At 37.9% G+C, this 13,331-nt stretch overlaps 1 protein-coding gene across 8 annotated transcripts in view; it reads left to right on the forward strand.

Moving 5' to 3' along the window:
• The window catches only part of SYT14 (synaptotagmin 14), an 89,178-nt gene extending 76,205 nt beyond the window's left edge, over nucleotides 1-12,973 (forward strand). For 5 of the 8 annotated variants that reach the window (XM_038132142.1, XM_038132144.1, XM_038132137.1 and 2 more), the window contains 2 exons: nucleotides 2,171-2,227; nucleotides 3,372-12,973. In XM_038132142.1, the coding sequence (XP_037988070.1) occupies nucleotides 2,171-2,227; nucleotides 3,372-3,685 (371 nt within the window). In that variant the 3' untranslated portion in view covers nucleotides 3,686-12,973. The remainder of the gene's footprint in view (nucleotides 1-2,170; nucleotides 2,228-3,371) is intronic. The other 3 variants (XM_038132143.1, XM_038132139.1, XM_038132141.1) reach the window with 1 other exon arrangement.
• Nucleotides 12,974-13,331: the final 358 nt, after the last annotated feature.

Genomic DNA, 13,331 nt, shown 5'->3' on the forward strand with positions numbered 1-13,331 from the left:
TTGCACATCTCACTTTGTCTTCAGAGTTTAGGAAGTAAGCCAGAGTTGATACTGATGCTCTCTCCTCTTTCTCATTTTCTTGACCCATGTTTATTCTATTCATAGTTGGCTCACCTTACTCTGCTTTGCTTTCTCTATACTTGTCACACTGACAGAGCCAGACTTTGTTAACATGGCCAGAGAAGGAAGGCAATAGATGAATCTCGAATACTTTTATATAATTGGGTAGCTGCCCCAGAGTCACCTGTTTGGAGACAAAGCGTAGAAACAGATGGGGAAAGCCAAAGAGGTCCAAGGACACTGGGGTGTGGGAAGAAATTAAAGGGAGAGAGGAGATCATATGTTCCCTTAAAGCAAAACCAGATGCTTATCTTTCTGGAATCTCAGAGAGGGCCAGTTTTAATTTAATTTTAGAATATACAAGGTAGGAGGGGTTCAGTACTTGTTTTGAAAACAGAGATGCTCATTCCCCAGTATGTTAATTCCCAAAATGTGCTCAGTGGGCCCATGCTGTGTAGCTAGCAGTTGTGAGTGTCACTGGGGTCAAAAATTTGTTTCAGATTGCAAAAAGGAGCATAGAACATGGCACGTAGCCCTGTCAAACCATGTTGTGTCTAACCTTTTTGGATGGAAGAACCTCCATGCTACCTTTTGTCCCTGTGAAGGATAGGGGGGAAGATTTGATATTCGTAATAACACTAGTCCAGTTCCGTTAGGGCAAATGTGGGTTCAGAGTTCTGTTGTTTCTAGAAAGCTGGGAACTAGTGAACTTTCTGGGTCTGGTGAAACCATGCACAGAATATTGTGGAATCCAGATTTCCCCTTTGGGCTGTTTCGTGCCATCCCCCTCCCCTGCCCCCAGCAGTGGTGGCACCTTTTAAACTCCTGGACACAGGTCTGTGCCACTACCATATCCTAACTCCCTGTTGAATACGTTGTGGACATCTGCCATCCTCAATCTGTGCCATCATTTCCACAAAATGAAAACAAAGGCCTGTAGGGATGATGATGATGATGAAGAAATGTCCTGTTCGTATTTGTTGTTTGGACTATCAGTGGTCCAGAATCCTGAAAAGTGCTGCAAAGTATATGATCAGTTCAGTTTTCATTCATGTATTGAGGAATTGTATTGAGAAATGGAAGCAATTACTCTTTCCCACATTTCTGTAGTTTAGGGCTTGGGAACTTACGAATTTTTGTGAAGTGCTTCTGCAGCAAAAATGAACTGAATATTAAATTTCTACTTCTTGCTAGTACATGCTCCTCTACTGCATATTTATATTACATAGTAACTCATTTAGCAATTGAGTGCAGGCAAATGGACCAAATCCTGCAAGCAGTAACAGTGGAAGTGTCTTCTTTGTTTCTCTGTGTGACAGTTAATATTTTGCCTGAGAAAAAGATGCTTCTCAGTTTTCCTTGAGGTTTAGTTGAAACAGGGTATGAGTTTTGCATATTAAATGCATGTGTGTGTATGCACGCACACACACACACATTAAATCCATAAATATGTGGATTTTAATAAGCAAGGTCTTTACATCCTAAATAGAGACCCATTGCTGAATTTCAGATATAAGTGTCCCTCAGCTCTTTTTAGAGATTACATCAGAGTCATTCTTGTGCCTGAGTTCCTCACTACTCAAGAACTGAAGTATTACAATCAAATGTCAGTAACTAGAAAAGCTAACGGCAAAACCAGCTTGGTTTTCAGTTCAATTATTTTTCATTTTATTGCTTTTAATATATGAAGTTTAATTACTTTAATGTGCAGTTTTTCTAAATATGCTGGAATTTGCATGAAAAAGCATTAGATTTGACAAGGATATAGTGTTTTTTACCCAATCTACTATAACTTAATCATTTGCAGGATTCTTGCTATGGTAAGTGTGGCTTAGAATCCAGTGTTTATTAGTCCTAAGATAACCTATTATGTAAGCAATGTAATTTTTGTTAAAGATTACACAAAAACTGCACAAAATTTCCATTTCATTAAATTTTACCTAACAATCCTTTTGTTCGGTCCTTTTTCTGATCTATGCTGCTATGGTTTCATGTTCTTCCACTCCAGTGAATAGTGTTTCCTCTTAAACTTTAACCTTTCATCCTCTCTCACCCAACTATTGACAGCTGGTCATTATTTCTTTTACTGCTTTCCACCCCCTGTTGTCAGACGGACTGTTCTGTTGTCTAAAACACTTGATAGGTGGACAGGTTTATATAATCCGAGGTGAGTTCCTGTAGAAACTAATTGGATGTTGTCTTTTTCATGCAAAAGAAACCTGCCAGCAGTAAAATATCCACAGCTGCCTACCATGCCAGTTTATAAAAGTATATGTTTATTTTTTGTGGCACTCTCTAATGCAAAAGTTGCATTTATCTCTGATTATGGATGTTGGGGTTTCAGTGTACCTGCAAAGTGAAAACACTCAAAATGGTTTTTTTTTAACATAAATTCCAACCTTTAATTGATATTATCCATTAATATGAAAAGATGGGAATAAAAATTAAATATGAGATTGTTTTATACAATTTTATATTTCCTATAATTAGTTAACTTCATGAAATGGGCATCCTTCTGCAGGAGCATAGTTTGGTGCTTTTGGTCCAATGAAAATAGATATTTAAAAACAAGGGTCTATACCCAAATGCTAACACATAATGTGTGCTTACTAAATTACTTGCATCAGCTTCTTAAATGTATGCTTAAAAGCTCCATTCAAGCTACTTTTTGAACAGTCATCTTGAAATATGCAAAAACTTGCTTTTCTTTAAACATGCAGTAAATGTATTCCTTCATGAATCTAGGAAATAATAGGGTTTTTTATATTGTGTAAACTACCATCTTTGCACGCACTTTGCTACATTTTGGTTTTCAAAATAAATAAAGCTGAAAAGCCCAAAATGAGAACCACATCCATGCAGAGATTATCCTTAAGCATATTATCCTGGCTGTTTTGATATCATTGCTGCATTTTTACATCATTTTTTCCCCTCTTCATTAATTGCCTTTATTCCACTTCATTTATCCATATTCTTTGACATTTCAGTGGTATGCTTACAGTGTTGTGGCTAGTTGGTGCTTGCTAAGTGTTAGTGCAATTTAAGGTTTTTTTAGACTAAACAGGGGGGGTCAATGGGAAGAGGATTATGAGGTATACCTTTAACTCAACCCATGTACATGGTGCTGGAGCTAGTTCATTTGTTAGTGTGTTTGTAATATTTCGTTTACTTGTCATCTCTCCATGTGTCTAAACTAAGCTGTGTTCAGTCATCCTGGTATACACCATATCCTTGTTCTCTGTAAATACCTCATTCTCCAAATCTTTGGCTCCGAGGGTATCTGATGTTCCACCATGTGACTTCTTTCGTAGACACATATGTTAAGTTAACACTGCTGAACTCGATGGGGCAGGAGATGTCCAAATGCAAAACTTCCATCCGCCGAGGGCAGCCGAACCCCGTGTACAAGGAGACCTTCGTTTTCCAGGTGGCGCTGTTCCAGCTCTCAGACGTGACGCTCATACTGTCCGTGTACAATAAGCGCAGCATGAAGCGGAAAGAGATGATAGGCTGGATTTCCTTAGGTCTCAACAGCTCAGGAGAAGACGAACTCAATCACTGGACTGAAATGAAGGAATCTAAAGGACAGCAAGTCTGTCGATGGCATACTTTACTGGAATCCTAATGGATGGTAGAATGTGCAGCTGTGGTTCTAACGGAGCTTGTTCTCCCGGGATGATGATCATCCCTGGTCGCAATCAGCAGATTCGCTGTGGGAGTAAAAAATGGAAATTGCGGTCAACATTCCATCGTAAAGGATGCACAACCTGCAAAATGGTGGGATTTAATACAGAATCTTCACTCGGTGTCATGAATTTCCTTGGTGTCAGAGGATCCTTCCTGTACACAGATACAATAGCGGTCCCTTCCCCATCCACTCGATGCTGTATTTGTTTGGGTTTGTTTTGTGGTTTTCGATTCAGAAACATTTTGTGCGAGGTTCTCCAAATTAATGTAAGCTCCTCCTTGTGTATCTTTTGTATTGCTTTAATACTGTAGCTTCTGACCTGCCTGCATTCAGATTAAAGGTCAATCGTTTGCACTTTCAGAAAAAGTTAATGGTCTGTAAAGCAAAAGAAAAAAAACGAAAAACCACTGGTAAAGGAACACTTAATAATATGGCAAATAGAAATATACTGTTGTTTTGCACTGAATTTCTTTCCAAGAGCTTGGTAAAGTAAGTTTTCATTTTTTGATATGCAGTTGGTTTGAAAAATACTGGCATTTAGGCATCAGGTGAACTTTGACATCAAACTAATGTTTCTTCAATCTGTGACAGGAACAAGCTCTATATATGGCAAAAATTGGGGGTTTCCCTCTTGCCTGTACTTCTGCCTAATCCAAAGAGACCAGACCATTCGTTTGGTCCCTTCCAAAACTCCTTAGACAGGTTGTACTGTAAAACTATGTAACTTTCTGTTGAAAGCACTTCCTCTACTCATGTATTCCAATGTAGGAAGCTCATAGAGCACGACTTTATTAAAATATATTTTCATTAAACAAATTGATACAGGTTTCTTTAAAATGTCAGCAGTTGGAAGTTAGGTGGAATGCAAAATACTATGGCTTTGCTTGAAACAGGTATCCATTCAGGTCTCTTGTGAGCTGTTTTAGGCATTACCATATGCTGTTTGTTGGAAGTAGAGAGCAGACCAGGGGTTTTTACCTTTCTTCTTGAAGAAGAGAACATCAGTAAGTTATTTTTCTAGTGATTTGCCAGCAATTGAACAAATGTTCACACACAAAATAGAAGGTTGCTTTGCTTATGTTCAGGTTGGGAAACACAGCTTTCTAATGATGCAGTGGAGAAGCTGCAGTATCACCAGATAAACACTCCTGGCATTCACCAAAACTGGGGAAATATCAGTGCTTCTGAGGTTCCTATTTGTCCAAAAGCCTTTAGCTGGACTCACACTAATTTATTGACTGCTGAATCTAATTCATATTATTAAAATTATAAATTACTGAGTAAATGTATTTTTAAAAAGCTTCCCAATTTAAATATTTTTTTGCTTGTAATTACAAGTTTTGTTTAATTTTAATTGTTCCTGTAAAGAAAACAAGCAATCTCTTTTTTCTTATAAATGATGGTAATGTCTTACTAATATGAGACCTCACTGACTGTTGTAGCACTTGGTGGGTAGAAGAGTAAAGTGTTGGATTTTGTTGAGACAATTATTGTTAGTCTCAAGTGTTCTCATTAGGGCAGATGTGTTCCTCTTGAATTCCTTTATAATACCTTTGAACAATCCTGGCTTTGGGGTATACAGACAGTCAAGTACAGTGAGACCGGGGATGGCGCGTATGCTGTAATAAAGATATTTCACATGATTCTCAAATTATCACACTATTTAACAATTTCATTAAGTCCTTTTTAAAGGATTTTGTAGTTTATTTGATGTTGCTAGAGTGATTTATTTGCAGAGGCAGGCTTTCAGGTTTTGTTGATTTAAAGACTTAAACATTATTAAAGATATTTGGTTTTTGGGTTTTTTTCCTCCTGATATTGCACTGCTGCTTCATTTACAGAAGATTTATTTACTGAATACAAATAATGCAAAAACTTTCTTTAAACAGGAATGGTCTTGCAGTAATACAATGTAGGTTGTCTCTCTCAGTCACTTTTGTTAGTCCAGTTTGAGAAATGTCATGTTGAGTGTAGAATTTAATACAAAATCAGCATTAATTTAATATGCATAAGGAAAATGCTCAGATTTTCACAATCTTTTCAGGTTTCCATACAATAGAAGCAATGACATAGAAGCTGTTGTGAAGCAGTTTTTCATTGGATGTGGAGGTGGTTTTATCTATTCTGTTTGTGGATATTTAGATGCTCTTTCCTAAAACTGAAAATTGTCTCTTGATGGTTGTCTCTTTGTACAGGTTTTGTTATGTAAAATAATGTACAATATTGAACAGCAAGAACTGGGTCAGGTAATTCCAGTGGAGAACATACTTAACATCATCACTGAACAAATGAAGAAGTCAGTTTGGAAGGTGCAGCAAATAACCTCTTACAGAACCAAACTAAATGAAACTGTGTCATCATGGGTTTCTGTTTGGAGGTTGCATTGCTTCAGCTTTGCATTTCACCATTTACATTTCCAAGGCACTGAAATCTTAATTTAGACACAACAGAGATTTATGGTACTCTGTGTTGGGCTCATTTGGGAAGAGGAATCTTTCTCTAGGACTTTTCCTAAAGTATTCGGGACCAGTCTGTGCTTCAGAGAAGGATTGGTTTACTTGGATTTGAACGGTACAGAGACAGAAACTGAATGTTTAAAGAATGGAAACAAATGTTTAATTTTGGCACAGTAGAACATGGATTTTCTGTGCAAAACCAGTCACACCAATAATTGGATTCACCTTGGGATTTTTGTGAGTTAATTGTAGTACCAATAGCTGTCATGTTTTTTTCTTCTTAGAACCTATTCTTATGATTTGATTTGTTTGTAATTTTGTTTTTCATTGCTAATGCAAACCTAGACCTTTGTATTTGAAATCTGCCTTCATCTATTGTGGGTTTTTAAACCCTACATAAGGGCTTGCACACACAGTGTGGTTTTGTGCATTCAGTTAGGTCTTAAGCATGGAACAGAATTGCCGAAGAACAAAGTATCAGTAACAAATTAGAGGCACTTATATTTTCCCCAGAGTTGGCTGTGGTTTTTTCATAGCTTTTTGTTGTTTGCCTTTGTTCAAAAGTACAGTAAGTACTTGAAAAAATGTATCAAATTAGTTACTTTTCTATGTGCCAGCAAACCATGTAGAAATTGCAGATCTTGAATTGAATCTGTTTCCTGTCAGTGTAGCCTTAAATAATTGTAGAACAGTGACGTTCGTACAGATTCGCTTCTTGGAAGTATTGCATCCTTTCTGTATATGATCTGTTTGGTTTAGTGCTTAGAACATTTCACATAGGTCGTCCTAAAGTATTGTAAATGTGAAAGAGTTGGTCAGTTCCTTTCTGTTGAGGGCAAGGCTGTGAAGGGCAGGACAGGCAAGAGCGGAATCAGTGCACCGAAGGAGGAGAGGTTGTGCAGCACCTGCAGGACATTGCTGCCTCCCATCCTGTGGAGCAGGAAGGCAGCAGAGCCATCCTGCTGCTCCCATTCAGCCAGGGGGCACAGGGAACCAGGAGAGCACTGGGAAGATGCAAAGCTTGGTCCCCGTGCTGCTGCCTCATGCTCAGGATGCGAGATGTCCACGCTGTAGCTGCACGGTGAGGTCTGACTGCAAAGGCAGAAGCAAGGCAAGGTGTAAGCTCTACTATGGGAGAAATATGACACAATTTCTAAATTAAATGAAAGTTCACTAAACTCATTAATAATTAGATTTGGGAATTTGGGGAGCCCTTGGAATGAACATATGTGCTTTTGTGGGAGCTAAACATTGTTATCAATTTAGAAAATACTTGAGCTGAAAACAAGATTTTATGGCATTTACTGTTGGAAATTCTTTTACCTGTAAATTTTTCAAAGACTCTTGATGGCAGATGCAGTGTCAGCATCAGTACCTTCCCAATTTCACACCTTTGAAGCAATTCTTTTGTTGTCTAAAATCTGTGGTTTTGTTCTTGATTTATTCTCTTTTCTCCACAATGGCTCACTCCTGCAAACTCCCCATGGCCCTGAAAAACTGCCTGTGGTAGTCACTGGACCTTAGAGATCAGGGACACTCTGTACTTTAAGGTACTGGTGCAAAATTTCTGTCACCTCTCCAACTCACAAAGATTTCTGAAGTGTAAACCATCAGTTTTAATACAGTGAACCAGAAGAAGAAAACTTCTTTGAGGGAGACATTTTAATGTAGGAATTGAGTACAGATCACTCTTACACATCACAATTCTAACAAAAAGTCTGGAGTAAGATCAGGGAATGAGATTTGAGGGCAGGCCTTCTGGCCTGAGCTGTTCCAGCTTGAAACTAACAACAGAATGCCCTTTTCACTGAACTCAGAGTTGTATTGAGCTCTCTACTTATGACACTTTTCTGGAGGAAAAAAAAAAAAGCTGTCCTGTTTATAGCAGTCTTTAAAATCCTGGCTTGCCGCTTGTTTGTTAGGCAGACTGACTTCCTTCTGAAGCTGAATTCTCAATAACAGGTAAACATCCTTTTAATTTTCCCACTGATGTGCAGGCCTGCCTGCCATTAATGTTAGTGAGAGGAGCCCACAGGCTTCAAGAGGAGAGCAGACCTCACCCTGAGGGTGTGAAGAGCAATAGGATTGGTTAGAGGGGTGGTACAGCCTGGCACCTGCAACACAATCAAATATGATTTCAATTATGAATGGAAGCAAAAAACCAAACATCCAGATACTGTCACAAATTTGTTATTTAATCATTATCTCTTGGGTTTGTTTCTTCTTTTCCTCAGCTTTTGAAATATTTTTAAAACTTATTGCTAAAAATGGTAAAGCAGTCCCTAAACATCTTGATGGTTTTAACTGGAACATTCAGCAATGTTTATTGTTAGAAGGAGCCATCAAGAATGTTCTGGTTTTTTGGTCTCTAATTCAACTGCTAGATTTTGTAGTACATCACAGCTGGATTTCAGACTACTTTATTCTGATAGTAGCTCTTGAGGGAAGAGTCACAGGAGCATTTCCTTGTCAGTGAATCACCCACACCCATTGAAGAGGTGTCATCTGAGAGCAAGAGCATTAAAATAAGAGATGGCTTCTTACAGTAGCAGCAACAGTGACTCATATTCCTCTCTTGGAACCGTGTGGCCCTCAGAGGGCCCTGCTCAGACAAACAGTGACGTGTGAGTTGTGGAGTTCATGCATTCAGAGCAGTGCTGGTCTCTGTGGACATTGTGTGGCTTCCAAACCAGTGTATTTTACAGAGGGTAGGTGGTTTTTTATTTGCCTTGGGTGAGTAGGGCAAGTGCCAACTGTCCTAGAGTGACATGGATTAGTTTAGCCTTAAGAACTTATCACTGCCCCTCCTTAAATTCAAGCAGGGTTTCTTCCTTTCTGCAGACTATGCAGAAATCTTATGCACGAGTATCTGCTTATATTATGTCTACCTGAATATGGCACAATTATTAGTGCTGGCAAGCTTAGTTCCTATATGGTGTGACTGAAGTAATGGATGGGCCTGGTACTTGCTGGATCAAGTTTTGCTGTTCAGGCTTATGCTGGATCGATATAGATACATGGTCCTTATGCTGAGGAATGGGCCAGGAGTCAGGAAAGTGGCTGGTACTGCTCCTGTAGGAATGAAGATCAGGAGACAGCTCTGCCCAGACAAAGGGCAAAGCTGCCTTATAGCAAGAAGGATTAATTCATTTCCTTGGAAGCATCTACTGGTCAAGCTGGCATAAAGGCCCTACTCAGGAGAGCAGAAGCAGTAATACCATACCACTGAAGGAATACCTCATGGACATTCAGGGATGTAATTAATGTCATCCTCTTCTCTCTTGTACGTGAGAACAAGACTCTTGCCCATTGTATCAATATAATATTTTTTCTGTGTTTTGCAAACCCCGTGGACACTGACTGCATGCTGAGGGTCTGAAGTGGATTGCTTTTTAACTTTTGGTTCGTTTCCAGAGCGTGAATTTGAATGACTTTGCAGAATTAACTAGAAGCATTATCACAGCTTTGAGATGTAATGTCTCGGCCATAGTACAAGCAAGGAGCAGGGCTTTGAACCAGTTTTGATTGTCAATTTTGCAAATGGCTTATTATGATATTTTAAGAAAATTTCTAAGCAGTTGAATGTATTAGGGAATATTTACAAAAAAGGAGATAGAGCAATGATCTTTTTTTACTATACAGCTAGTTTGCTGTCCTTTCCAGTAAACCACAAGGTTCATTAGTGCTCAGTACTGTTTCGTTTATGATAAATGTTTTTAATGTGATTTTCATGACAAAGTGTAATTAGTGAAACCTTTTATTCAATTTTCCCTTTATTTGCTTTTTTTAAGGAGAGATTTCTCCTTATATAGTATATATACTTTCTTACAGAGCTTTCTTACCTATTTTTATATAAGATGATTTAACAATGTAAAATTAAATGCTCTATGAGCAAGCTATATCACTGTTAATGCAATCAAAAGTGCTAATACAATGACTAAGGGCCTGAACCTTCTGCCTTTTACTCAGGTCCTGGTTTAACCAGATGTCTTTCATGCTGTGTAGGACCTTTCCCTGTAAGCACTTCCATCTAACCCTGGGGATGTCTCAGAGAAAGGCACCAATAACATGAATAACAGTGGTAAAACTGAGCCTCCTCTCCATTCTTAGTGGAACATCTGTCATGAGTAAAGGCTGCTGGCTCTGTCCCAAAGTATAGTTTTAGATTATAGTTCCCTTGATCTTCAGTGATTTTGAACTTGTTTTTCTGGTGACTATAAGCTAATAACTGATCTTAGTGAATAGAAATATTGAATTGTGCTGTTACCAGCAAGATTATTAAAATGTGTTTCACATCTTAATTCATTCTTTCATTGGGATATAAGGAGTTGGATTTGTGAAGCATTATATTGCATAGAGATAGCACACATTCACCACATTTCTAAAAGGTATGAAATAACAGTATGTAGCATTTTCTTGCATACTTTTCTACTGCCTGTACGTCACCGATGCACTCGGTGCCTTCCTTCTTTTGTATGAAACTTAATATGTAGAGAAACTGAAGTTATGGTGTGTAAGCAATGTCACTGCAACCGAAGAGATGTCTTAAACTGATTATTCCTAGTCCAGGAGGTTTCAAAGGGCAGTTCAGTTTAACACAATGCATTTCTTTGAATTTGAAGTTTTCCCCTTTCCTTCCTCTCCCCCACCCCCCATCCAAAAAACTTCCTCATATGGCTGTTTATTCTTAATCGATTCCTGTGTCTGATGTAAGTCACATGGTGTTAACCAAAGAACCAAGCCTGTTTCTAATTATTTGGACAAATAATGTTTGGACTTGCAATTACTTAAAGACAAAAATGATATGATGGATCTCTGTTAACAAATATAAAATAGGCTTCTGTAAATGTGACTCCCAGCTGAGAATTCCAAATACCTCTTTTCTGACTGGATGTGCATTGTTGTATCAGTAGCAAAGTGTTTGGGTTGTGTTTCTTGGTGCATTTTAATCAAAATCCTATCACAAACAAAAATATCTGTCAGTAAGTGCTGTTGGATTAGCTTGGTTTACCATGTTCTACCTATATCTGAAGTGTGCTGCTTTAAGAACAGATTTGGCTTTCCTTTGTCTGAAGTCCTGGTGTTGTACAATAATTATCTGGTGTATGCTGGTCTCACAGGAACAGACTGATGCTGCATCATATGTACCTTTCCTACCAGTGTCCCTTCATTGTACAACTTCTGTAATATAACACAGTTTTCAACTACTGTTTCAACCTGAAATTCCTTAAATTTCAATGCATGTATAGCCTTAAATATCGAAGACACCAAGCACAGTTTTAATGGGAATAAGTTATATTTGCAAGTCCTGTTTGTCTCAGAAGTCATAGAATTATTTTTATATATCAGTCAAAGATTGTAGAAAATGGGTACATTGCAGTTGTGTTATCAACCATGCTCCTAATTATATGCACAAAAAAAAAGGCTTTTTTGTGAAATGTTTTAGAGGTGAGGTATCAGCGCTTATGTCCTTTCTTGAATTTGTTTTTGTTTTCATACTTTCATTTCTGTGCAGAACCTTGGTGCCCTTAACTAATGCCTGTGACTGATTTCACACAGATTTTCAGTATTCCTTGAGCTGCTTTTCTTTTTTGTTCCTTTTTAAAATTGAATAAGCAGTAATTAAAATTCCCCTAAAAATTCCTTTTTTTTTTTTTTTTTTACATTTTGACAGTAACATAATTAGAGCAAATGACTGTTTGCAGCTGTTTATGCAGCTTATTAAAGCCTGAGAACTTTGTTTGAAACTGTCATTATCATCCAGATGAAGACATCCGTTTCATGGCATTTCAGTCCACATCAGGTGAAAACAGGAGCTCTGGCGATGAATGTGCAGATCTGCACATGGTGTGTCAGACTCTGAGTCTCCAGAGGGATTTATAATTAAGTGTCACATTGTATCTACAGTATCTCCAGTTGAGTGTTGTCAGATACTTGTTGTTTTGGTTTCTTTCTTATTACCTAGCAAAAAACCACTTTTATCATTTTTGTGCTACTGTATATTAATCTTGAGGGTTTCCAGTGTGCAAGATCAGTTTAATGTTGTCAGTTCTCTTTCTGTAAAAAAACCCTGGACTTTCAGCATACACATCCTGTTCCTATTCTGGGGAGAGCCAGAATGCCACCAGCTGGTTTTAGTTGTATTTACCTGCACAGCACAGGTAACTTCAGTCCCACGTTAGTTTGATTGAAACATGCTATAGTATATTTTCAAACCTTGGATCTGTCACAACATTAAAATAGTCATTTTGCATATCTGAAACTTTGCAGCTGTGGATTTGTATTTTGTTTACTCTATCTCTGTGAAATGTATTTTTGTCAGTTTGAGGACTTTGGATATTTCAAAGTATTTTCTGTACGTGAAATCAGCTTTCTGCATGTGAATTTAATTGCTGGAAAGTATTTGGAAAAAAAAGGAAAAATCACTCCTAAAACCTCTTGTTGTCACTTTCCTTTGGATTTCATTACCTTGTAAACAAAAACAGACTTCACTGTTCAGAAGATAGAAATGTTTGGTGACCCTTTGGAACCGCTGTCTGCATTAAAGAAAAAATCTTTTTTAATTTTGGCAAGGTAATCCTAGCCCTCACACACATTTTGGCTCTGTTTACAAATTTCTTAAGTTTCCCTGATTCCCCTTCTGTCCCCCACAGTCTTTGTTGATGTGATGAACCCTCTGCTTAGAGAACTTTAAATTAACCAGTGTGACAATGTTCTAACAAATATGATGTGTATACTGGCAAATAAAGACACACTCAGGTGATCACTCTGTTTGACTTCATATAGTTTCCTTCTGGGGTCATCTGTGGTTCTTTGCTTCTTTGTCCCCACATGCATTTCTCAGAAAAGATCTCATCTAACATATTTATGCTTAACTTCTGCTTTCTACAGAATAAGTAGGATGAAAGAATTGAGATTTGATTTAAACATGAAAGAACACTTGCCACAAGTAACAATGATAATTTTACTGTGACCCAACTTAGATCTTCTGTACTCTCCTCTGATGATTTTTGTGATACCTATTAGGAAAAAGCTTTCTGGGCTTTCATGACACACCAGCTTCTGGAGGTATTCTGAATATATAGCATACATGAAAAAAGAATTGTTAGAACAATTAAAGCATTTTT

This window comes from Motacilla alba, chromosome 3, assembly GCF_015832195.1.
Source record: "Motacilla alba alba isolate MOTALB_02 chromosome 3, Motacilla_alba_V1.0_pri, whole genome shotgun sequence".
NCBI classification, from domain to species: Eukaryota; Metazoa; Chordata; class Aves; order Passeriformes; family Motacillidae; genus Motacilla; species Motacilla alba.